The sequence below is a fragment of the Saccoglossus kowalevskii genome, chromosome 22, assembly GCF_978046115.1.
Source record: "Saccoglossus kowalevskii chromosome 22, keSacKowa6.1, whole genome shotgun sequence".
NCBI classification, from domain to species: Eukaryota; Metazoa; Hemichordata; class Enteropneusta; family Harrimaniidae; genus Saccoglossus; species Saccoglossus kowalevskii.
Genome location: NC_140662.1, coordinates 5515032 through 5540530, shown reverse-complemented (window position 1 = coordinate 5540530; position 25499 = coordinate 5515032). Strand labels below are relative to the sequence as shown.

The following is a 25499-nucleotide window of genomic DNA, read 5'->3' as shown; positions in this document are numbered from 1 at the left end:
CTGTTATCTATATTTTAAAATCGGTTTTGAGTATGTTCCACTATTCACAATTCTACAAAATTTCAACAGTCTATAGCCAAGACTTTTTGGATAATAAAAAGCAAAAAAAAAAAAAATTTCACTCCCAAGTGCCCATGAACCTGCATCTCTACCTTAAGTGATTACTGTACATCGGTTTAACACATTGACGACTGAAGCCACCATAGGTACACATAGATTGCTGATAACTTTTCTCTAAAGGAGTTTCAGCAAGCTATGTATAATAGGATATCTTACTTTGTGGATTTTTGTTCATCCCTTTGTGTTGGAGATGGCTTTTGTACAGTAGTGTACACATGAGTGAGTGTTTGATATAAATGCGTAATATTAGTACTATATGAAATACATTATGATGGAAGGTACAGACCCTTGATTATCTATCCTTGTTATATTCTCAGAATTCTTCAAGCCATTGGAGTCATCAGTGTATGGTCCACCACTGAAAGAAATTGCAGATGCATTTGGTGTTATCTCCAATATTGTGGGTAGAAACTCGATACAAATAACGGCAGTTGTTCAGAACAACCAAGATCTCTTTGATCTGAGTATACTGAGTAATTACAAAGAGTCAATCGAGGCGTTTGATAGATATGGTAGTTACTTTGCCAATCTCACCGCCATTGCAGTCTTCCAACATATCGGCACAAATTTAGGGTAAGTTGTTCTCAGGTGGGTGGTATTGAGTGTATTTATTGTATAACTATGGTTCATGTCATTTACTAGTCTGCTGCTAGTGTTGTGCATCATTGAAAGTTTAATCAAGATGTTTTTTGTTTCGTTTTCAGTGAATTTCTAGCAAAGCATGACACGTTGCTTAATGAATTGGTGGGAGAAGAAGAAAAACAACCAAACACTGTTGCTGCATTTCATTATGTTTTATTGTCACCTGTTAAGAGAATAAAAGAATACAGTCGATTAATTGGACAGATTATGCAGCACTTCTCACATGTAAGGGTAATAATCATTGGGAATTATGAAGAGTAGAAGATATTTCACACTTTGTTAGCAACAATTCCAAACTGTCTTTTCAAAGAAAAGTAATCTCAGGGGCAGGTATCCAGGCATTTCAACCATCTGGCAATCATCACCAGAGAAGAAAAAAACTCTTAGGGAATGGTACTTTGTGCTAGTTGTTGAGACTCCCCTGAACAGTAACAAGACTATCCATGTGCGTGTGCAACATATATAATTTTAGTTGCTCAGGATTATTTCAAAGTTGAGTTTGTTGCTGTTTTCTCAACTTTAGCTGCTTTCACCGGCTCATTGACTGGTGTTCCTCACAGTTGTGCACCTCCAAGCAAAATAGAACATTCTGTGTTGTAGCTCCGCCCAAGAATAGTTACAGTAGGCAATATATAGAGTAAAATTCAGCCGTTGCTCCTGCTATCTTGTGATTCTCCATGACAATATTTATATAAATCATATTCTTATTTGTTATAATGTGATTCAATCATACCCCTTGAAGTCAATTTGATTATCTTTGTATTACTTTTCAGAATACCGTTGAACACAGTCAGCTGAGAGAAGTTGGGTCAACATGGGAAACATTGAAAAATGTTATTCAAATTAGGTTAGGCGATGCAGAGAAAACCAAGGCATTCTGGGAAGGATGTCCCCCTAAGTTAGCGGTAAGTGTCTTTATTTTTCAATTTCACAAAAATTACTTTGGGTTGAATTTATTTATTATTTAGAAAATAATGCTTTATCAAGATTTCAGATTTGCACATTTTTACAGTTTTACAGATCTTGGAATTGTGTTTGGGAGACCCAAGTTCAAATCCTGCCGGGGATTGAACACCAAAAAAGTCAACCCGATTCATTCATTGACCCTGGTTAACGTCTGAGCCTGATTAATACTAGCATAGCCCATAATGATGGTCACACAGACCTGTCATTTAGTACCAAATATAAATATGGCATTTGTGGCAAAATATCCTATATTTCAGCTCTTGCAATTTGCTTATCTACCTCTCTGAATTTTGTGCTACTTTGAAATATTTAGTGATAAATTATTATTAATGGCTTGAAGCGATGAACAACCTTTATAATGGTGTTTGTTTTATGTCACAAGATACTATAATAAATAAATCATGTGAGAATTATCACTTCCGTTGTCATCTTATGATGTAATATTGTCACATGTCTATAAACAAATTTTAAATGGTGACAAAAGGGTAATGGTTGTAAAAGGGTTAGGCTCCTTGATATTAGATGATGATAAGTGATAAATGTCAGATTCTGTGGTTTTCTATACAGGAACAACTAAAGACTCCAGATAGAAGAATAATCAGAGATAGTAAAACGTTTACTCTCAATCTTGCCTCTGCATCTAGATTTTCGAGTAACTGGTTTATTTTATTTAATGACGTACTTGTTCATACCCAGGTAGGTATTTGTGTTTTCTGTCACATAGTGTTGATAGCAAAGATGTGGACGATGGTAGTTAGGTCTATCATAGCAATGCATTGTGGGATTAATGACAAATAGGTAGTATTGACACTCACTGGCTTGTGATTGGCTAGTTGATTAACACTCTGAATTGTGGTTGGCTAGTTGATTGGCACTCATAGCTGTGATTGGCTAGTTAATTGGCATTCTGGGTTGTGATTGGCTAATGCTGAGTTAGAACAATCACTGGTCGTGTAATGACAATACTGATCAAGTGTCGATATGAATCAGAGAATTGGTAATGATGAAAATAAGTTTGAAAAAATATTATTTACAATTTTATATTGATTCATTCCTCTTCGATTATTTGCATGTATAATATTAAAAATGCACTCTGATATAATACTTTAAGGTAGAAGCCTACTCATAAATCTAAATTCACAGAATTTATTCATTTATTCATATTAACTTTACAAAATTGGGGGTCACCACCTTATTTTCAAGAAAATGACAGTTGTATTTCAGTGGATAGTTGCACTAGTATTATAATGCTTTTACCATGGGCAGAGATAATATGCCATATCTAAATTTGTTTTTTAAAAATCTGGGTTTTAAAAAATGTAAAAAAATGCATTTTTTCTTCAATATTGGAATTGTTCTAAAAAGTTTCTCAAAAAACATAACCATGTCACACAAAATAATGTTATTTCATGTTGCCATGGGACAATAGCTCCATAATATTACATAATAAACCAATGAACATTGTCATGTCATTTATGATCAACTTTCTCAAAAATTATGAGAAGGCTTCTACCTTAAGATTATTGTTATTATCGTATTATGTGACATATTTGATAAATATGCAGGAGATATTTGAGCAAATCAGCCATTTTACTGCAGGCTGGAGCAATTATAAATTACTGTAGAATACTTTATTTTCGCTTGGAATTTATTTTCGCTATTTTCGCTGAAGAGATGATTCCGTGAAAATAAAATCCAGCGAATATACTTTTTTTTCTATATTTCACATTAAACTCATGAAAAATCAGTGAAAATAAATTCCAAGCAAAATGCCCAAAAAGCCTTTTCAGCGAAAATTAATTCCAGCGAAAATAAAGTATTCCACAGTATAACATTTTTGAATCCACCTAGTTATAATATGATTCACAACCAATGAAATCAGTTCGGCTAAAAATATTGGAATCGATATGTTTACCACATTGCTTTGCTGAAAGCCCTGCATGAATAAAAAATGCATGAATAAAATTAATTAAAACAAACACCAGCATGGGATGTGTTATTATATATTTCACACGAATAACGATGAATTGAAAGTATATCAGAGTGCAGCTTTAACATATTGTTAATGTTTTGTGTGTGCCTCTGTTTAAGAAAGGTAGAAAGGCTCAGGCGAGTTCTTGATGTGCATGTTATTATGATACATGGTCAGATGAGTAGTGAGATAGGGTATTAAAAATGATTGCTCTAAGATAGGGAGGCTCGAGGAAAGAGTTCCTATTGGATCTCTAATTCAATTGTACATGTTTCCTCTAGATAGCTATAGGCGTCATTAGGAGTGGCATATGGGGAGCATTGGAGGATTAGATTTAAGGTTAGGGATGGGGATGGCAGCTCCAGCTCCAGCATCATGGTTAATCATTGATTATATATAATTATGGATTCCGTAAATTATGGGAAAGTGAAATTGTTGCCTAGCGATCCCTCTCTTGCAGGTGAACATAAAAAAATCGCGAGGGTAATTACCAATTGTATGTAAACCATTGTATGTGGTTTCTGTCTAATGCATTGTTGTTATTTGACTGTGAACAAGTCTATGATTCTAATGTCGTCATTAGAAAGGATTTGGGATTGACAAACATTATGTTAAAAAACATGGGTTAATTATTAACATCGCCTATATGACTGACACCTTAATATAGAACAGCTTTCATAATATATCTGATGTGGCCCCTGCAGTTAGCTCAATTCTCTGTACAACACTGCACCAATGGTATAATTGAAAGAATGAAGCTATTATACTGAACTTTAGTTTTATTGCTTGTTTCATCGATATTTGACATAACTGAACACTGACTATAACACACACCTTTGTATTTCGCAACTTTTCGATCTGTGGCTGTCATCTTTACTTCAACCTCATTACTGTCACATTGAGATCTGTATCTGTCTCTTTTGAAGTGGCTTTGTCGTCAGAACTGGGCAGTCAACTATGATTGGTTACAACCAGCAGTTTGGGAATCTTTTACTTACTATAGGCATACATGTGTTTTCGGAGGCTGCATTCCTGATAATTACTAATTTTGTCTTCCCTTGCTTAGGTTTTTGAGTCAGTGCAAATCTACTTACAATATTGTGCCTGATTGGCTACCTAATCCTAACAGCTAACCAATCAGGGAGCAGCTTGTATTTGATTAGATTTTTGAAATATAGATGTGACATGCATGCTGGCATTTGTACTCAGTAACTAATCAACAACCTGATTTAGAAACATCTGTAAGCGTTGAAACATGAAGCACCAATCAATAAATTTACATGCGATTCCTGTGGACTTCAAAAAAATTACTGCTATTAACTGGTAGTGATTGTCTTTTCTGTTGCACTGTTAGAAAAAAGTACTGATAAATGAATTGGAATAGAAACCAATTTGAAGTTTTCAGAATTGAAAAATTTGTAATTTAGTTCACTGATGGTGTTGATGTGACTGAACTTTACAAATTAAAAGTAAATAAGAAATTTGAAAAGTTGCTCTGTAACCCTTTACAAAGCTTTACAGTACAGTTATTTTGCCTTGCAAGTAAAAATGGTTATCATCTGTATTAACCATTTCAGCACCAAACTCAATTTCAATCACCATCCACAAAATAGTTATATTTATAGTCTGCTCGTTTTCAAATGAAATTTGTGAAAATTTCAATTTTTTTGAATAAAAACTAAAAGTAATGTCGCATTTTGTTTAAGTTCAAAATTAAAATTGAATTCAGTCAAAATTACAGAAAATATTGACAAATTCACCCAAATTTGAGCGGGGAAAAAATTTAGTGGGTAAAGTAACAGTAGCTTTCAATACTTTTGTCAGATTTTGTGTGAGAAATATTGCTATTAAACATTTAAACGTTCCTTAGAACAGGAACATCTTGGTTGGTTTTATCAATTTTTTTATTTTTATGCAGACATATCTTCTGTGTACGCCATAGTTGAAATGTACATGTAATGATGCATTGTTAAACAATGAAGTTTGTAATTAATCATCCTCCCTTCTGACGACGAGGTTACTTTAACGTTTAAACTAACATCACATATTACTTCTCAACCTTTTCTAAGCATGGCGGCAAGAGTGGGATAGCTAAGCCGGGCGGAAAAGATCAGGTATTTTCCCATAATTCATTGTATCATTACATTGTACATGCCTGACCTCTTGAGATTGTTTATCTAATCTGTGGTGCTAGCTTTCCTTATCTCGGCACAGACGATGACTTCTTTTTTTTAGTCAGTCTTCAGTATATTAACATATTAGAGGCAATATAAATGTTGTTTCGTACGTTATGGGAAGCATACGATGCAATGGTTACCTGTGTGTAGTAAAACTTGTTTAAACCGAGCCCGTAATCAATTTTGTACTCAGCATACAATCTTGGTCTCTAGCAGTGTTCGGTCTAGACAAGTTTAATTTTATACATATGTACACACTGCAACATGTAATATATTGGCATGCGATTTAAATTCAACTTATAATTATGGAATGTACACTGAAATACACTGGTTTTAAGATACCCTTGCTGCTGGAAATGAGCTGCTTCCTGTAAAATTGCTTTGCAGTCTACTCATAGCTTGGCTGCAACTTGCGTAACTATACATGTCTGATCACCTGAATGCTGCCCCAACCTGAGTACGCATGCTAATACAATGTATTTTAATACACTGTCATTACTTGTGTTATTTTTGACTCCAGTTGAGACAAAGCTCAGACATATTAAGGTGTTTTTTCCACTCAGTTTTGAAATGTAACTTTGATGCGACTGGTGCCCTGCCTACATGAGTTCATTCAAATTAAGTTAGGGATTGATTTTACACCAGTCTGCGTTATCTCTTCCCTACATTATGTTGTATGCATCCCGTCCACTGCTAAACATTCATTGGTTTTGTATATGTACTTATGTACAATGTATAGCAGTGAGCTTTTGTCCTGTCAGTGTGTCCTACTGATGTTGCTATATGTTATCTTTAGCTATGTGTAGACTGTCAACAGTCCCTCTGTGATTCGTTTTCTGAAGGCCTTTCAAGCAAGGGCCATATTAATGGCCGAGGGACTGTCAACAGTCCAGTGTTTTACTTACTGTTTTGCAAATCACAGATGTATGTGTGTATGTAAAATAATTACAAGTGTACCTCATTCTTTATAATAATAAATCACTATGTTGCCTAATTACTGACTCAAAACATATTCTTAAAAATTTCAGAAAATTATGCACTAAATATTAATTAATGAAATGTAAAACATAATTTTGGACTGAAAAACGATACACAGAATAGTAGACATATGGCCGATTATATTCTATTCTTCTGCGTTTTCACAATCTTTCCTTTGAACATGAACACCAAATACAAAATTTGGCAGTCATAATCACAACTGAAATAAACACATGTTCTGTATTCAAGATGCCAAGAATTGATGCTGATGGCTATGAATAATTGAAAGAATCTTGAGTAGTAGAACAGTGACATTTAATTTAATACATGTTATATACCAATTACTATGCTTCACCAATTTACACCTAACATTACCAGTGATTATCAATTAAAATTAATCTTCTCAAAGTAAATAACAATTCTCATTTCAAATTCAGTCAAAATATTCCAAACTTTTGACAATGCCAAATGTAGTGTTAAAGAAACAGGTTATTTTGGACGTAAGTAATGAATAAGTTTATATTTTGCTGAGGGGTCTTGACTCCCTTGTATGTCATCATTATCATCGGTATAAGGTTTAGAAATGGGTGGGTATTATCAGTAGCTGTTCTCGCTTATAATCGCTACGAACGATCATGCCCTTTTTCAGGAATCATTAAAATCAGTTTCTCAGTCTGACACCTTTTCTAGAAGACAACTTGCTTGCCTGCTGTTCCAATAGTCTGCTTTTGGTTTCATAACACTTTGCAGAGCTATATGCCACGTCATTGATTCCTAGTTACACTGCTAGTAATATCTCATTACCAATTATAATTTATGCAAATACATCATTAGCATCTTGTGACATGAAAATGTGATTTGTTTATTTGCCAATTTAAATGCTTTCACATATTTCTCACATTTGCACAATCTCAGCGCTTACTTTCATAATTGTATAATATGCAAAAATTATTTGTTTTATTCATAATTGGTGTGCATATTTTCATACCATTTATCATAATACATTGATGTTGAAAACAAGCAGTGTTCTTTAAATAGCTGTGTGGCGCCTAAATCAATTCCTAACCAATCACGAAAGACAAGTGAACAGCAAGAAGTGACCAATCACAGTAACTGTTATATATCATGAATTTTGATGTTTGCATCACAGTGATAGGCTGTAAGAATTTTCTAAAGACAACTGGAACATTCCTCTTCTTGATAAATTCATGAATTTTTTTTTCAAGCTTCTGAAATAAATACATTTGCATTTATTGGTGCCTTGGCTACATGTTGCATGTCTCGTATCAGGTTATTGCATGCCTAATTTGAAAGCATGTTTGAATTTTTATGACAGAATATCATGAATTTCTTTGCTATGTCACTGTGGAATGATTTAATTTCATATGCAATATATTATGTAACTTGGCTAAATTAAATTTTCTTACATTTTCTCATAAAATAAATATAAATTCCCAAGTAAAATAAATTGTTCTACAGTACACAGACTTGTTGCATAATGTTCTTATTTCAGATTTGATAGCTTTATGTGGCTGACAGTGAACAATCTCAATTGGCTGACAGTAAACTATTCTAATTGGCTGACAGTAAACTATTCTAATTGGCTGACAGTAAACTATTTCAATTGGCTGACAGTAAACTATTCTAATTGGCTGACAGCAAACTATTTCAATTGGCTGACAGTAAACTATTCTAATTGGCTGACAGCAAACTATTTCAATTGGCTGACAGTAAACTATTCCAATTGGCTGACAGTAAACTATTCCAATTGGCTGACAGTGAACTATTCTAATTGGCTGACAGTAAACTATTTCAATTGGCTGACAGTAAACTATTCTAATTGGCTGACAGTAAACTATTTCAATTGGCTGACAGTAAACTATTCCAATTGGCTGACAGTAAACTATTTCAATTGGCTGACAGTAAACTATTCTAATTGGCTGACAGCAAACTATTTCAATTGGCTGACAGTAAACTATTCCAATTGGCCGACAGTGAACTATTCTAATTGGCTGACAGTAAACTATTTCAATTGGCTGACAGTAAACTATTCTAATTGGCTGACAGTAAACTATTTCAATTGGCTGACAGTAAACTATTCCAATTGGCTGACAGTAAACTATTCTAATTGGCTGACAGCAAACTATTTCAATTGGCTGACAGTGAACTATTCCAATTGGCTGACAGCAAACTATTTCAATTGGCTGACAGCAAACTATTTCAATTGGCTGACAGTAAACCATTCCTAATGGCTAACTCTAAACTATTCCAATTGGCCAACAGTAAACCATTCTAATTGGTTGACAGTAAACTATTCTAATTGGCTGACAGCTAACTATTTCAATTGGCTGACAGTGAACTATTCCAATTGGCTGACAGTGAACTATTCCAATTGGCTGACAGTAAACCATTCCTAATTGCTAACATTAAACTATTCCAATTGGCCGACAGTAAACTATTCTAATTGGCTGACTGTAAACTATTCCAATTGGCTGACAGTAAATTATTCTAATTGGTTGACAGTAAACTATCCCAATTGGCTGACAATGAGCTGTTCCAATTGGTTGAAAGTAAACTATTCCAATTGGCTGATATTAAACTATTCCAATTGGCTGACATTAAACTATTCCATTTGGCTGACATTAAACTATTCCATTTGGCTGACATTAAACAATTTCAATTGGCTGACAGTAAACTGTTGCAATTGGCTGACAGTGAGCTGTTCCAATTGGCTGACATTAAACTATTCCAATTGGCTGACATTAAACTATTCCAACTGGCTGACAGTAAACTATTTCAATTGGTTGACAGTAAACTATTCCAATTGGTCGACAGTAAACTATTCCAATTGGCTGACGGTAAACTGTTCCAATTGGCTGACAGTAAACTATTCCAATTGGCTGACAGTAAACTGTTGCAATTGGCTGATAGTGAGCTGTTCCAATTGGCTGACAGTATACTATTCCAATTGGCTGACGGTAAACTGTTCCAATTGGCTGACAGTAAACTATTTCAATTGGCTGACAGTAAACTATTCCAATTGGCTGATATTGAGCTATTCAAATTGACTGACAGTAAACTATTCCAATTGGTTGACATTAAACTATTCCAATTGGCTGACAGTAAACTATCTCAATTGGTTGACAGTATACTATTCCAATTGGCTGACAGTAAACTATTCCAATTGGCTGACAGTAAACTATTCCAATTGGCTGACGGTAAACTGTTTCAATTGGCTGACGGTAAACTGTTTCAATTGGCTGACAGTATACTATTCCAATTGCCAGATGGTAAACTGTTTCAAGTGGCTGACAGTATACTATTTCAATTGGCTGACAGTATACTATTCCAATTGGCTGACGGTAAACTGTTTCAATTGGCTGACGGTAAACTGTTTCAATTGGCTGACAGTATACTGTTCCAATTGGCTGACAGTAAACTGTTCCAATTGGCTGACAGTAAACTATTCCAATTGGCTGACAGTATGTTTCAGTTTTCGGCAGTAATGACTTGGCATTTTGCTTTTTTGAAAATTGTAATATGAAACAACAAACTGTCTGACAATCCTCAGTAGCCTCTACCTATCCAATTAACAAGCCTATATGTCATGCCTATATATATATATTTTTGTATAGTGTAAAGCACTACGATTCAGCAACATTTGGGAAATTCGGCTACATGCATGTACATGTTCGATTTCATTTGAAATTGCTTTGTACATCGCAAACTTATTTCACAAACATACAGTAAATCATTTAGATTTCAGGAGAGACTTATTTTTGTTATTCAGTGAAATTTGTCGCTCTTTGTTCCTAAACACAGAGTTGACGTTTGTTCAGTTTTTCGGCTTATCAGATTACGTTACTTCAAACCTGTTTTTTTTGTAGTGAAATCTTGGTTTATAGCAAATGAATACGTACAGCGTTATTTCACCAGCCTACGACTAGGACAAAAACAAAATGGCTGACATTTCAATGATTCTAAGACGTTCATGTATACATGTATTACGCTGAATACCTTAAATGATCTATCAAATCAGCATAAGAACAAATTCAGTTGACGTTTTGTTGCCGCATTGATAAACTTAATTCAGTAATTTATTTTTAATTTCAGTCATTTTCTTCACATCTGTCGTATCCACTGGCAACAGTATGGGCTGAAGCTGTACCTGACTCGGATCAAGCACAGTAAGTTTTGTTATTTGAAATTTATTGCAGTACAATGAAACCTTTCTCAACCAAACAAATATCGAAAAGACTGAAAACAATAGTCCGATTTTTGATGTAAAGAATGTTTATGGAGGAAGGTGAGGGTAATGTTCAGTTGGAAAGATTCCTGGTGTGCACTGGCTCAATGCCTCACACGTGTACCAGTTTTACCATAATGTGTGTATTTCTAACAGCATCTATTCTATTAATGTTGTGTATCCCTATCAATTCACATTCAATAGTAAAACTATAGACTGAGTTACTTCTATAGTGTTTTAATAGATTCAGAATGCACTGATAGTAAACATTTTCAGGTCTGTTTTTTTTCACTACCTTCCCAGGTAATGCTATGTTGATCTGAACAGTTGTTTACGTTTATTTATTTTTTTATATTGAGAAATATTTTATTTTCTTAATATAAAGTGAAAGGTTTACATTATTTGTGTGTAGCAAAAACTCATAGTGGATTAAAACTGTCTATAGAAAACTAATCTTAATCAATTGAAAGAGAAATATGCATGTTCTATTTTTTTTCAGACAGTACAGTAAACTTTTTTCTAATTTGTTAAAATTTAATTATATAAATACTTAATTCTTAATTTCTGTTTAGATCAATGTAACTTCCTGTTGAATTCTATACATCTGACTGAGATGATTTGATTTGCATCATTTCTATTTTACTTATTTCTTTTAACAGAGAAACTGACACACCCAGCATGAAGGACAATGACACACCAAAGTCATCTAAAAACCAAACGTAAGACTTATCATAGTGTTGAAAAGCACAGTACATCCATAATAGCCTCCCTTCCATAATACTAACAGCCACTGCTTCTCATTTTGCTGTACATACAGAAAGCATCAAGTTTAAATGAGTCTTCCTAGTTTCTTTCCAGTGCCTTCTTCAATACTTATGAAATTACTCTTTCTTTAAAGCTTTCATGTACATTCATTTGATATTTAGGTGGCCTGTTAAATTCTTAAACATTTCCTACATGGAAAAGAAAAAATGCAGTAACCCCGATACGAATGTGTAATCTTAATTGCCAAACATGCAACTACACAGTATGTCTAGATTTCAAATTCAGCAGACTTCCACAAAGTTTGGTTTGTCTGAAGTTATTGTGTTCTTGATGGTGAAAAGTTCATTTGATTTCTTCGTTTAGCTTTACATGTATTTATTACCAATATTTTAAAAACATTAATCTGTATCTTTTATGATATTTTGAAATTCAGTTGGTTTTAACTTCACATAATAATGAATTCTATTGTAAATTTACATATTCATGTGGATTAAATTTTTGATTGTTTTAATAAGTTAGTGTTGCTGAAGAAAGATATTTTGAAAAACAAACTCAGAAATAAACTAATATGACACACTTTTTTTTTGTTCAAGAAGGCCGTAACAACCTCTCTATAACAACTTCAGCGATCTAGTGCAAGTTCACCATCTGTTTTAAATTGCACACATTAAAATAACTTGTTTCTCCCTTGTTTTAAAGATTTTCTGTCATCTAATCTGTTAACTTTATAATGTTACACAGCTTACCAACTATGCAAGCTTTCAGGAGATTCACATTGCCGTAGTAACTGACAAAGCATACATTTTATCACTACCATTGATTTCTCTAACCTTAGCTATAGAAATACCCCTAGTAAACCCACAAGTACTAATTTTCATATTTGCTTTTCAGCTCTAACACTCTCTCATTGTGCCTTATTTTGATTTCTTCTACTGTGTGTGTGATATTCTCGGGGGCGAACAGCCAGACATTTTTATCGCCTTGCAACCATCATGGTGAAAAAAAATGTAGAAAATTCTCAGAAAACTGCACTTTAGGATAGTTGTTGAAACTCCCCTGAACAGGGTAACCAAATTACCCTTACATATGCAACATATATAAAATTGGTTGCTTAGAATTACTTCAAAGTTTATGCTGTTTTCATCGGCTCTTCGACAGGCGTTTCACAGCAGCTCACCCAGAGCCCATAGAAATACATGGTAGAGTGTTGCGCGTCTTAGCAACGTGGAATGTTATGTGATGTAGCTCCACTCCTCAGAATATTACTTTTTTGCCAAGATTTTATTCCATCAATCTTCCCTTGTGTAAGGATGCAATTTAGATTATCATCCTGGATAAACATTAGATATATATGGATGGAGATGTGCTAAACATTGAGGGGGCTAGTTAGTTTGAATCTGGGGCTATACAATTTTCCCAATTTGTTCTCAGGAGAATGTTCATTTGAATTGAATTTAAAGAGGGACACTGTAATTGTGTTGGCGTGACATGATATAGTTTGTGTTCATGATGACTAATCTTAACGAAAGTCACTATGATACTTTGGCTCACTCATCAACAGATTCACTTGGCCATAACTATAGTGTTGTGCCCTGCATACAAAAGAAAACCTCAGGCAAGGGCAAAATTATTCACTTGACCATGTGACTCTCTGTTAAAAACCACAGTGTTAATGCTACAAGACTTTCTTGCACAAAGTTAGAGCATCTATAAAGCAGATATAAAGTCCCTCAGATGATGTTTCTTAAGTGACCATTAATAATCACTCATTATAAAATTTAATCATATTTCTCAGGCATGCTATTCAATTGAATATGCCAGAAGCTTCTCTCTTGGTGAGTGCGCCCTCATCTGCTCATAAAAAAGAATGGTTATGGGCTATTAACCAAGCTATTGATACAATTCTAACCAATCAGAAGAAGGAACAGAAAAAGGACTCTACAGTCCCTGTCATCACACCACCACCAGCGCAGCAGAAAACCGGAGTGGTGCCGCCGCTGACGAGACATGGAAAGCATGTCTTCCAATCTGGTTCAAAATATAAAGATGCCACTTATGATGGACTGTGGTTGTCTGGGAAACCACATGGCAAGTACGTTGGATTTCATAAATCAGTTTTAGAAACAATGATAATCTGATAATTGTCAGGTCATGATTGATTAAAGTCAGATTTAATAATGATACAAATATGTAAAGTATGGATAAAACCATATTTTCTCTCATACTGAAGAAAATCCAAAAAATGTTCTCCACTACACAAAAATTAAAAAATCTTATCATGTTTTGTTGACAATAGGAAATTATGTTATTTGTTTCAAAAATAATGATAAAACTACCATAAAAAAAATGCATAAAAATGTGCAAAGTATTACTCCAAATTTGGAGTTGAAGAGCGGCGGTTCTTGCCGTCATGCCATGCCGCGTTCAATATCGAACCCTTAGCGACGTATACAACATGGATAAAATATATTATTTATTCACACAAAATACAAATGTCTACTGCACAACAACCACTGCTCTTTTAATATAATGTAGACTTGCAGTGAGTTGTACTCTTATAGCAGTACCGTAAATCATTGCAGACAAATATGAATGGAAGAATGACCACTCACAGTGTTTATACTGTTTACGTCTACGTCAGTCTTTCTTAGTAATGTTTTTGCGATACCATCAACAAAATCAAGTTGTTGCTATAACTCATAATTTCTACATTAGTGATACATTGACTGAACTCTTAAATATTATGTCATAACAGGGGTATTATGGTATGGCCGGATGGTAGCAAATACACTGGTAAATATATACTTGGGTTACAACAAGGGTAAGTTGCATTTATATTTCATATTTAATTTATTAGCTGCTGAAGCCATTCTTTTTAATTTATTTTGGCTATCCATGGAGGTTTTCAACAAGCAATGTGTTAATAATAATAATAAACATTGCTTCATTTTACAAACATTCTGGTGTTCATGGAATGATTGATCGAGTATATTGTATCTAAATTTTCTATGACCTTCTATCACTACAACTTGTCACTCTGGAATTCTAAACTTGCGTAAATATGTTGTACATGTATATGATTGTGTACATGTATGAAAAGTGCTTCACTACTTAAATTTTCCAGATTATATTTTTTTCCAGATCTTTCTAATGATTGTTTGTATTGGTGTTTCAGTCATGGTATGTATATCATTCCAGCCAGTGAGGCTGGTAAATCAGATTATATGTACGATGGACAGTGGTTGGAAGGAAAGATGCATGGTGCTGGTATACTCAGGTCAGTACAGGTCAATCTGTATAAAACTATTCCTAGAACAGCTATATTATAATTTTATTAACACTTACACATTCCCCAGAGGGATTGGCAATGGTTACAAAAGTTTAAGAAGGAATAAAAAGTTACAAAACAGTAAATAGATAAAATAAAACAAACTAAGGTAATACATTACAGAGAATAAAAAATATTAAGATTATATTATAATACTACAAAAGAGAGAAAACAAAATGCAAAACTTAAACTGTGAAAGAAGATTGTCACTGGGGTTGCTGTCTTATTTCAAAACACTTCTTTAGGTACCTTGCTACATATTAGTAGTTGAATGGAACCATGACAACATTTTTCGCCTTGATTGCATAATTACATCATTTTTGTCTTTCCAAGTGTTCTCTCACTCAGAATTTTTTTATTCATGATTGTGTATTGGTTATACTTTTCCCAGTCTTTCTCAATTTACATTGTCAGTTCTCTTATTCAGCCTCTTTATTTTACTCAAGGTCGCTTAGATCATCTTAAAAAGCATATGAGATCGATAACCACTGTGTCATTAAGTGTGGACTGAATATATCACTGTCATTATCGCAGTATTATTTATATTATTGTTACAGATATCACAATGGTGATATCTATGAAGGTTATTTCAAGGAGAACCAGCGTCATGGACACGGTATGCTACGATGCGGCAGTCTGACCTCCTCTGCACCTAGTGTTTATATCGGTGAATGGGTCAACGACAAACGCTATGGTTACGGTGTTATGGATGACATCAATAGAGGTGAAAAATACATGGGAATGTGGCAGGATGACTATCGTCATGGCAATGCACTGGTAGTAACGTTGGATGGAGTGTATTATGAAGGGACATTCATGCACAACAAACTTTCTGTAAGTGGTGACATCATATTTTTCCATGTATTGTATATAATAATAATCTTATAAAGTCCCATATTAGCACTGTGATATTCATAATATCCAAATAATATTTAAGGGCGATGGTTGTGACGCCATGTTCGATATGGGACTCATAGCGAGGTATACATTGTGTGTAAAATGCATTGTTTATTTACATAAAAATTCAAACAAGCACTGCGTGTCGAATATTACTTCTTAACTCCATTGCTATTTCTACTTGTTGGGTCAGATGTAACAACAACTAAATTTATCATAGCATTCAGACGAATTTCAGTGCCAAATAATGATTGGAGATTATCTACAGTTTTTTCAGTGTGGGAAAAACTGGTTAAAAGCAGTTTTATTATATTGTTAGTCTAATTCTATACATGGATTATAATTTCTTCAAAATGTTCATACTTTTCTGCAGGGTGTTGGTTTGCTTGTGACGGAAGATGGTACTTGTTATGAAGGAGAATTGGCAACTGGTCCAACCCTGAATGGAAAGGTATTCACACTCAAATACATGTGTAACAGTAGCTGTGTATAATTATGTAGTAACTGGTTGTTTGAGCACTGATTGAAAGTAGAAAACCAAATATATGATAGGGTTATATGCCAAAGTGGAAATAACATAACCAACCATAGATTTTAAAACAAAAATTACATAGGAAAATGTACAAGTCCAAGAACACAAAACAAATGACTGACAACAATTGACGAATCATTCCACAAGAACAAAAGGATTGAGTTTGGATGGGGAAGTTAGTTTTATCAAGTGAAATTGTTTATATTGCAAATCATGCCATCCATCTTAGAATATTATTGCCTCACCTGTATTAAAATAGAGGGAGTATGTAATAGTTGTCGTTGTTGTCATCGTTAACACGTCTCGTGGTCTCACTTGTTTTAACACAGCCTTACTTTTATATAACAGGGTGTGCTGCGTCTTCCTAATGGTGACTTTATTGAGGGTACATTCACTGGTTTATGGGGAGATGGAATTAAAGTGAACGGTAATTTTAATAAGGCACCACTTGAGACACCTGACTCTGCACGTGTGTAAGTATATATTCAACAGCAGCAGTTCTTTTTACCTCCTCTGTTTACCAATAATACTCATCTGTGTAAGCTGCCTTATTTCTAGTGCAGCCAAAAATATTCTAAAGTTATTGGCCTCATCTGAGAACAATAATTCGAGATTTTGCTTGAAGCCAAAGACAATAACTGTTTAATATTCAGAAACAGAACAGCAAGGCTATAATTATATACTAGTATATTGTAAGCAAGGTAAAACTGTGAGCCAAGATACAAACTTGCTGAGTTGAAATCAAAATTAGTCCCTTAGTGGAAATGCACATATCCATCTTGTTAAGTGTCCACTGGCCGAGATTCATTCACTATTTAAATGAATGCGACTTTGGGTGAACCTTGGTTAAGGTACTTGTGTTTGACCTAGCCTGGTTGACCCCAGGATAGTGCATTAAAATTGCCATTTGATGAGGGAAATGCCTATGTGTCAGCACTAGCACTTGTAATTTGCATATAAAAAAAGTCAGGAAAGACAACAGTGACATTCAATGTCGCCAACTGCCTCCTTGCACAAACAATTTAAAAAAAAAAAGTTTCCCAAATGTTATGACAACAGGCCACTACATGCAAATTGACACGAGAGACAAGAAGCCAATATTAAATGCTGGGAGAAGCTAATATTAAATAATCATGTGACTGCTTTTGACCAATAACATTGACTGTTTTATAATCAAGAGATAATGATGGGGGATGCTAATCCTTGGATATTTTTGAAATGATTAAATATTTTTTTACATTCAGATTTTTTGTATATATAGAGGAATGAAATTATGTAGTAATCAGTCAATACAAATCTAAGTGTAATTATTTAATTTATTCTTACTTTGCATGCTCATGCTTCAGTACCAGTGGTCAGTACGTTGTGGAGGCGGAAAACAAATGGGAAGAGATCTTTACTCACTGTAAGAGTACGCTGGGCTGTCATGATAAAATAGTACCAAGTCCTCATAAAGCATGGGAAGCAGTTGCTGTGGCTTTGAGTGCTGGAAAGCGAGGACAGTTGGCTAACAGGTATTGTGTGGTGATTTATTTTACAAGTACAAGTTGTGTAACAGTTTTGATTTTCATTGATCTTACTGATAATCTTTGTTTGGTTCGTTGAGGTGAAGTCAAGAAATATTAGCTTCAGTATAAATTAGCTGATCATTTTATTTTGTAACTATTAAAAAAATCCACATTCTGCTTTCAGCTAGAATGCTTTATATATCATAGATTTTTGCTGTGTCTCGTTATTCTAATTCACTGATCATTGTCACAACAGAAACTTGTAAATATTGATATAGGGAGCTTGAAAAAACATTTACATAATTTATAATTTGTTATAATGTAATTCACATTTAAAAAAAAAAATGAATAAATACAAAAGGAATCAGGGCCACAACATTTCACGCCACCTATATTGTATACAGTAACATACAATTTCATTTTTTGCTTGAAGACCCCTCCTTCTAGAAATTTCTGGGGACTTCATTTTTACCTCAAAAAATGGAACACTGCATTAGCTATAGCATTCAATAAATTTAATATGAGTTGAGTCAGGTGAGATACAGAAATGAGAAAAAGGAGAGTCTGAATTTTTGAGGGCGCCCTCTTGATGATGACATCTTGGCAAATTTAACAAGAACTTTACAATGTGTTATTCTATACAAACCGCAATATGTAATGTGTTCTCAAATCATATTTGTTATCAGTACTTGGTGTTATGAATTATGCAATAATTTCAAAATCGAATCTTTCACAGTAATGATGTACAAAGCAAGGAAGGAGCAGGAAGTATAGACAGATTAGAGAGAATACCAGTGTATGATATGGATACGATTTCAGATGAAGACTACGTTGCGATTCAAAACTACTTAGAAAAGGTAAATAATGACTAGACTATTATTGCTTGAGAGCAAAGAGGGATCAAAAAGAAATGTTCATTTATTGGGAAAAAATAAGCAAAAGCTTAAGTTTATGTGAACCAAATTAAACTATTTTATTTTCACTCAGAATTTATTTACGCTTTAATTTAAGACCTCTTGAATACCAAAAAAATTCTTTTTGTGGTTTCTAGTAATTTGAGTTTATCTATATTGTGCAGAATTAGTTATAAGGTTACGATATTTATTCATACTTGTTTATTTTTTGGTGTTTTTTTTCAAAAAATAAAATATGGGAGTGTATAAATGGTGAAAACCAGGTTACCGTGAAATAAACAAGAGATTTGTGACCTGAGCATTTTGATAACGTCATAAATTTGAATGGGTAGTGCATGCAACATTCTCTTGGTATTCTTGAAGCGATGTATAGCCCAGTATCCTAGTAGTCTTTTAATGCCATCATAAACAATCTCAAAGAATAATGTAATATTTCAATTTAGGTGTACCCCAGACCATTCGTCCCGGTGTTATCGCTATCGCCACACGAGACTCCAGCTTGTCTCCTATACAATTTTCCTTCCGCCCACTTAATTTTAATATTCATATGACCTTTGCACTGACATCGATAGCCAATCGCATTCGACCGCGGACGTCACTCTAAATAAACAACTGAATAAATTAATATACCATATTTGGAAGATAGCGAGTAAATTCAACGTTGTTGGTGTGTTCCTTCGGGTTCCGAAGTCGCACGAAACGAGTTCATGTTCCGTTATCTTTCGCAAGTAAAACAGGTCGATATGTATTAAACATGGCATTTGTTTTCTTGTTTTAACCCCCTTATTACGCAAGCTTCCGTCGAAGTGGTGTTTTTTTCGACGATTTGTGGCATGTTGCAAAACGAACGAAACATTGCGGCATTCTTAGCGGTGGATAAGGGATCGACTATGTCGTCACATTTATGTCTCGTTTGAAAGAGAATAAACAACCGCTCAGAAAAATATGTTGCTAATATTTAAGTGCGGTGCCTTGAAATCACCTGCCCGACGTCCAAATTTCAAAAGGATGTTCGATTTGCAATGACGACCGTTCATATGTACTAGGCGACGTTACTAATTACTACTAGGGTCGGTGTTTGCATTAAGAATTATAGAACAAAAGATCAGCAAAGCGGTGCTTTTGTCGGCGATTTTGTCAAAGGGAATATTGATAAAATGTTGCAAAACAGAATCGCGAGTTGGGTGAAAAATTGCGCCGGCGGCATTCTCAGCGATGGCGACACCCGAGAAACACCGTGACACGGTGCATTCGTGCATCAGTACACCGAAGAAATACATACATATTGTTGCGGACGACTATTGTAGACTGTGTTCGTGTAGTCTTCGAGTTTGTGGACAGTTAAAGTCGTGTGTGAATTTATTCAAGCCAGGAAAAGCAGGAGGGATAACTTATGGAAATCGTCTTTCCAATTTGATCCAGTGCGACGTTGTGAAAGGAGCGACTCTGTCGTCTCATCTATGTCTAGTTTGTAAGAGAAAGATTGATAGCGCAGAAAAATCCGCCAATAATGTAAAACAGTGGCGTGAAATTGTCAGTCATTCTAATATCTCCCAACCTGTGAACGAAAGAGTTAAGCGTGCTGCCTTGAAATCGCCTGCCAAAACTAAAATGGCGCGTGTCACGTGACTTTAATTACTAAAGATAGCGTGGGCGTTTGATTGACACTCAACTCATTAGTATTCCACCAATCACAGCTACATCTACTTTCTGGATGTGCGCAGTCAAATTGTATAGGAGACAAGCTGGAGTCTCGTGTGGCGATAGCGATAACACCGGGACGAATGGTCTGGGGTAATTTAGGTGCAGTTCCCGATAAACTATCGAGATGAATCTAATCTACTAATGACCATGTCAATCATTGCAACACGCACTGAACCCAGACCGGTGACAATCATCACTGGTGCCGCAAGAGGGCGTCTACAAAGATCACAAGTCTCTTGCGTATTTCGTAGTAACCTGACTTTCATGGTATATTATTTTATTGGGAAAACACCAAAAAATAAACAAGAGACTGTATGCAATTCTAATTCATACTAAATATTAATGTTCGTTTATACTTGTAGGCATTTGAGGTAGCATTACATCCCCTAGGACAGTTAGTTGCCAGTTTAGTTGATGTCTACAGGGCTACTTATGTTGGTATTGGAGCAAACCGAATACTGTTAACCTATGCTGTATCTGAAATTAAATCATATGTCACAAGGCTTTATAAAATTCTAAGGTGAGAATCCTATTCAATTTTGTTGAGAAGATTTTATTTAATGAGGCATTTCCGAAAACCAATCAAAAGCTACAGTGTTACATAATTAATGTGATGATGAATCATATTCAAGTTTGTAATGTTACTTTCTACACAAAATTAAAAATATTGTCATTTTATTAATATATTTTCATATTTAGTATATCATGTTACAATGAAATGAAATAAAAATGTGAGATCACTGTAGTCAGTTCAGTGAAAATAGATAAATAAAATACAGTAAAAATAGCATGTTTTGTCTGTTTTAGGGCATTTTAACAGTGCTCCCTCTGACAACAATAAATCTCAATATCTCAAAATTTTGCTTGGTGTTTAGAAGTATTAAAAGATATTTTAGTGGATTTTTTAACATGTTTCATTGTGGTCCATTGGAAACCACTGCTAACACAGCATTTTATTTGTAATATTTCACCATTTTTCTCACAAATCAGATTGACAGTGAACACATTTTGTTTACTAAATTGATGTGTTAAAATATGTAAAATATGTAAAAAAAAAACCTTTAGTAGATTTTTACCCTTAAAAAAAACTATTAGAATGAAAGATGAGGTGTGATAATGATGGACAAAAAACTGTTGGCGTTGATATTCACTTCAGATTATTTTAATATTTTTGTTACAAATTGATAGGATTTTATTTCCTGGTTTGCCGAGTGAAGAAACCGAAGTGAAGCCATCACAGAGTCCAACACGTGAGAATCCATATGGATACAGTTCCATGCATGGATATGCAGGAATGCAATTATCACCTGTGGAAAAGAATGATGAAAAGTAAGTGCCCATATAATAATTGTATAGTAATAATTGTTCTGATTCCGCTTTGACAAGGGTCCAATAATTCCGCTTTGACTAGGGTCCAATAATTCTGCTTTGACTAGGGCCCAATAATTCCGCTTTGACCAGGGTCCAATAATTCCGCTTTGACCAGGGTGAAATAATTCCGCTTTGACCAGGGTCCAATAATTCCGCTTTGACCAGGGTCCAATAATTCCGCTTTGACCAGGGTTCAATAATTCCGCTTTGACCAGGGTCCAATAATTCCACTTTGACTAGGGTCCAATAATTCTGCTTTGACTAGGGTCCAATAATTCCGTTTTGGCTAGGGTCCAATAATTCCGCTTTGACCAGGGTCCAATAATTCCGCTTTGACTAGGGTCCAATAATTCCGCTTTGACCAGGGTCCAATCATTCTGCTTTGACCAGGGTTCAATAATTCCGCTTTGACCAGGGTCCTCTAATTCTGCTTAGACCAGGGTCCAATAATTCCACTTTGACCAGGGTCCAATAATTCTGCTTTGACCAGCGTCCAATAATTCCGCTTTGACCAAGGTCATGTAGCTGAAACCCATAGTACATAAGATGTTTATATACAATATGCCAATTGGATATGTTCAATATTTAGTGACTACATGAATGCAGTACACATGAGTTTGTATTCACAATTACTATATCATAATATTTTATTGCAGGAAACTTCACATCACAAGTGCTGGTTTATTACATCCAGTGTTGCTGCCACGTCTCTATCCACCGTTGTTTACACTCTATGCATTACAGAATGAAAACCTTGATGATAAATACTGGGAGAGGATATTGAGATTGAATAAGCAATCTGATATTGCACTCATGGCATATTTAGGAGTCAATCTGTAAGTTATAAATGATTTATTGAGTACTGATTTATTGATTTGAGAAAATGATTTATTGAGTACTGATTTATTGATTTGAGAAAATGATTTATTGAGTACTGATTTATTAGTTCCCGTTCAGACAAAGTCCGAAAACAGGGACTTATAATTTGGTCTCTGTCCGTCCGTGCGTCCATGCGTCCATGCGGAGTCTGATCTCAGAATCCCTTGGACCGATTCCGTTCATTCTTTGCATGTGCCTAGTACTTTATGTGGGACATATGCACATGCAGTGGTTTAGCGATTTGATTCAAAATGGCCGACTGGCAGCCATCTTGTTTTTTGAAAATGTTGTATTTTGGACATGCTTTGTCAGTTTTCATTCAAATTTAGTACATAGATCATACATGTTAGGATACATGTCCCCGACCGTTTGTGAGTTCTTGAGTCTGTCCGTCCATCTGTCGTGTGTCCGTCCGTACGTCAGTCTGTCCAGAGTCATATTTCAGAAACCTGTGAACCGGTTCCGTTCATTCTTTGCATGTCCCTAGTACCTTATGTGGGACATGTGCACATGCAGTGGTTTAGCGATTCCATTCAAAATGGCCGACTGGCAGCCATCTTGTTTTTTTGAAAATGTTGTATTTTGGACATGCTTTGTCAGTTGTCATTCAAACTTGGTACATAGATTATACATGTTAGGATACATGTCCATGACGATTTATTTCGCAATTAGATCAAAGATGGTCGACTGGCAGGCATCTTGTTTTGTTTTTTTATATGTGGTATCTTGGGCTTGCTCTGTCAGTTTTCATTCAAATTTGGCACATACATGTACTTTATACATGTTAGGATGCATGTCCATGACAATTTGTTTCAAAATCTGGTCAAGGATGACCATCTGACTTTTTGGCCATACTACTATATTTCCACAATTTATGTACCATTTTGATTCGTATTTGGCACATACATCATACATATCAGTGTGTTTCATAATCAGATCAAAGATGGCCGAATAACGGCTGTTTTTATTTTTGGCCATATTACTACTACACACATGTTTTGATGTAAATAAACAATCTGTTGTATACGCCACTTGGAACTCAAGTTTCAAGGACACGCTCGCGACAACCCCTCCGCTTTAATATGACGAGCACAAAGAGAACTTTCAAAAATTTTACAGGGACTGTGTCATTTTCAATGACTTGTTGATTTGAGAAAATAATTTATTGAGTACTGATTTCAGAAAATGATTTATTGGGTACTGATTGGTTGATTTGAGAAAATGATTTAATGAGTACTGATTGGTTGATTTGAGAAAATGATTTAATTAGTACTAATTGGTTGATTTGTGAAAATGATTTTTTGAGCTTTTGCACATAACACGGGATCTGGAGAATTTTGCAAAATTTTCTATCAACATGCTATTACATTAATTATCCACTGAAAGATAAATAAGCAGACAGACTGTTGGATGAATTTAATTTTTTATAATGTAAATATGTAAAATTTTTCTTAAAAACACTTATTTCAAATTTATTTTTTCAGAAAATTCTGGTTATTTGATGATTCAGCCGTGTCAACTACAAAAAAAGTAAGTTAAAGTTTCTTTCAAATTTTATATAGGTATATGTAGTAATGTAAGAATCTTGTACAACATCTGTGCACAAAGTTTCAGGGAAGCTGTGCATGATTTAGCACATCACAAGTCATAGTCATAGCTGCCAAATTGCCTAGAGTATATGTCTGGAGCTGAGAACAGCCAAGTATTAAACCACAGTCACTCTATCCCCGGTCTAGAAACGACTAGCGTTCTTTTGTCTCGAACCATATTGTGGGTAAACAAACAGATTACAATACTGCCAGAATATTCATTAAAATCGGCAAATTTACCGTCATGGAAAGCGATACCTCATTGTGTGACTTCACTTTGACCTCAAATTCGGGCAACTACGACGTAAACAAAACATGTAAACAAAATTAGCACTATGAAATGTGGGGTTTATGAACCCTGATACGCATCCAAACCAGCCTACCAACTTATAAACATCCAGTTCCTGCCATGTAAAGATTAATATCGGGAATTATGTTCATCTTCTAGTTTTAATAGGGCAAAAACTGCACGTACCAACATGTTGACATCGCTATACAAATCTTGTCAAATGGTGTCGTTCATGTTAACGTGGTCAATCGAAAAACCTGTGATATTTCTGATTCTTGGGGGTTCATAACAGTTCAAGTCAACTTTACAACAACTACTGACTTTATTCGATGCATAAGTATAAAACAATGCTTCAATTTTTGTATATAAATAATTTTTTGACACTGAATAGCGTACATTGTCATTTCAAAACGTCGCCATTTGCATTTACTATACCAATTTAACATTACAAAAATGCGGTATGACAAATAACAAATCAGCCGACCAATTTTTAAAGACAAATATTGGTTTCGCGCCAGGAAGTATGGTAAATAAAATAGAGTTCATTTCAATCATCCCGAAATCAAACACGAACAATTTCTTGGTAAAGGTATGAAAATTTGTTGCGAAAATGTGTCGCTGC

General features: G+C 34.7%; 1 protein-coding gene across 4 annotated transcripts in view; it reads left to right on the top strand.

Moving 5' to 3' along the window:
• LOC102809689 (alsin-like) overlaps positions 1-25499 on the top strand; it is a 52111-nt gene that overhangs the window by 21384 nt on the left and 5228 nt on the right. The window contains exons 8-26 of one of the 4 annotated variants that reach the window (XM_078011754.2): positions 438-693; positions 825-987; positions 1536-1667; positions 2296-2424; positions 5770-5814; positions 10969-11042; positions 11761-11820; positions 13662-13958; positions 14622-14687; positions 15042-15143; positions 15752-16028; positions 16465-16542; positions 16972-17096; positions 17970-18137; positions 18868-18988; positions 21112-21269; positions 21938-22078; positions 22777-22956; positions 24484-24529. In XM_078011754.2, the coding sequence (XP_077867880.1) occupies positions 438-693; positions 825-987; positions 1536-1667; positions 2296-2424; positions 5770-5814; positions 10969-11042; positions 11761-11820; positions 13662-13958; positions 14622-14687; positions 15042-15143; positions 15752-16028; positions 16465-16542; positions 16972-17096; positions 17970-18137; positions 18868-18988; positions 21112-21269; positions 21938-22078; positions 22777-22956; positions 24484-24529 (2618 nt within the window). The remainder of the gene's footprint in view (positions 1-437; positions 694-824; positions 988-1535; positions 1668-2295; positions 2425-5769; positions 5815-10968; positions 11043-11760; positions 11821-13661; positions 13959-14621; positions 14688-15041; positions 15144-15751; positions 16029-16464; positions 16543-16971; positions 17097-17969; positions 18138-18867; positions 18989-21111; positions 21270-21937; positions 22079-22776; positions 22957-24483; positions 24530-25499) is intronic. The other 3 variants (XM_085496060.1, XM_085496061.1, XM_085496062.1) reach the window with 3 other exon arrangements.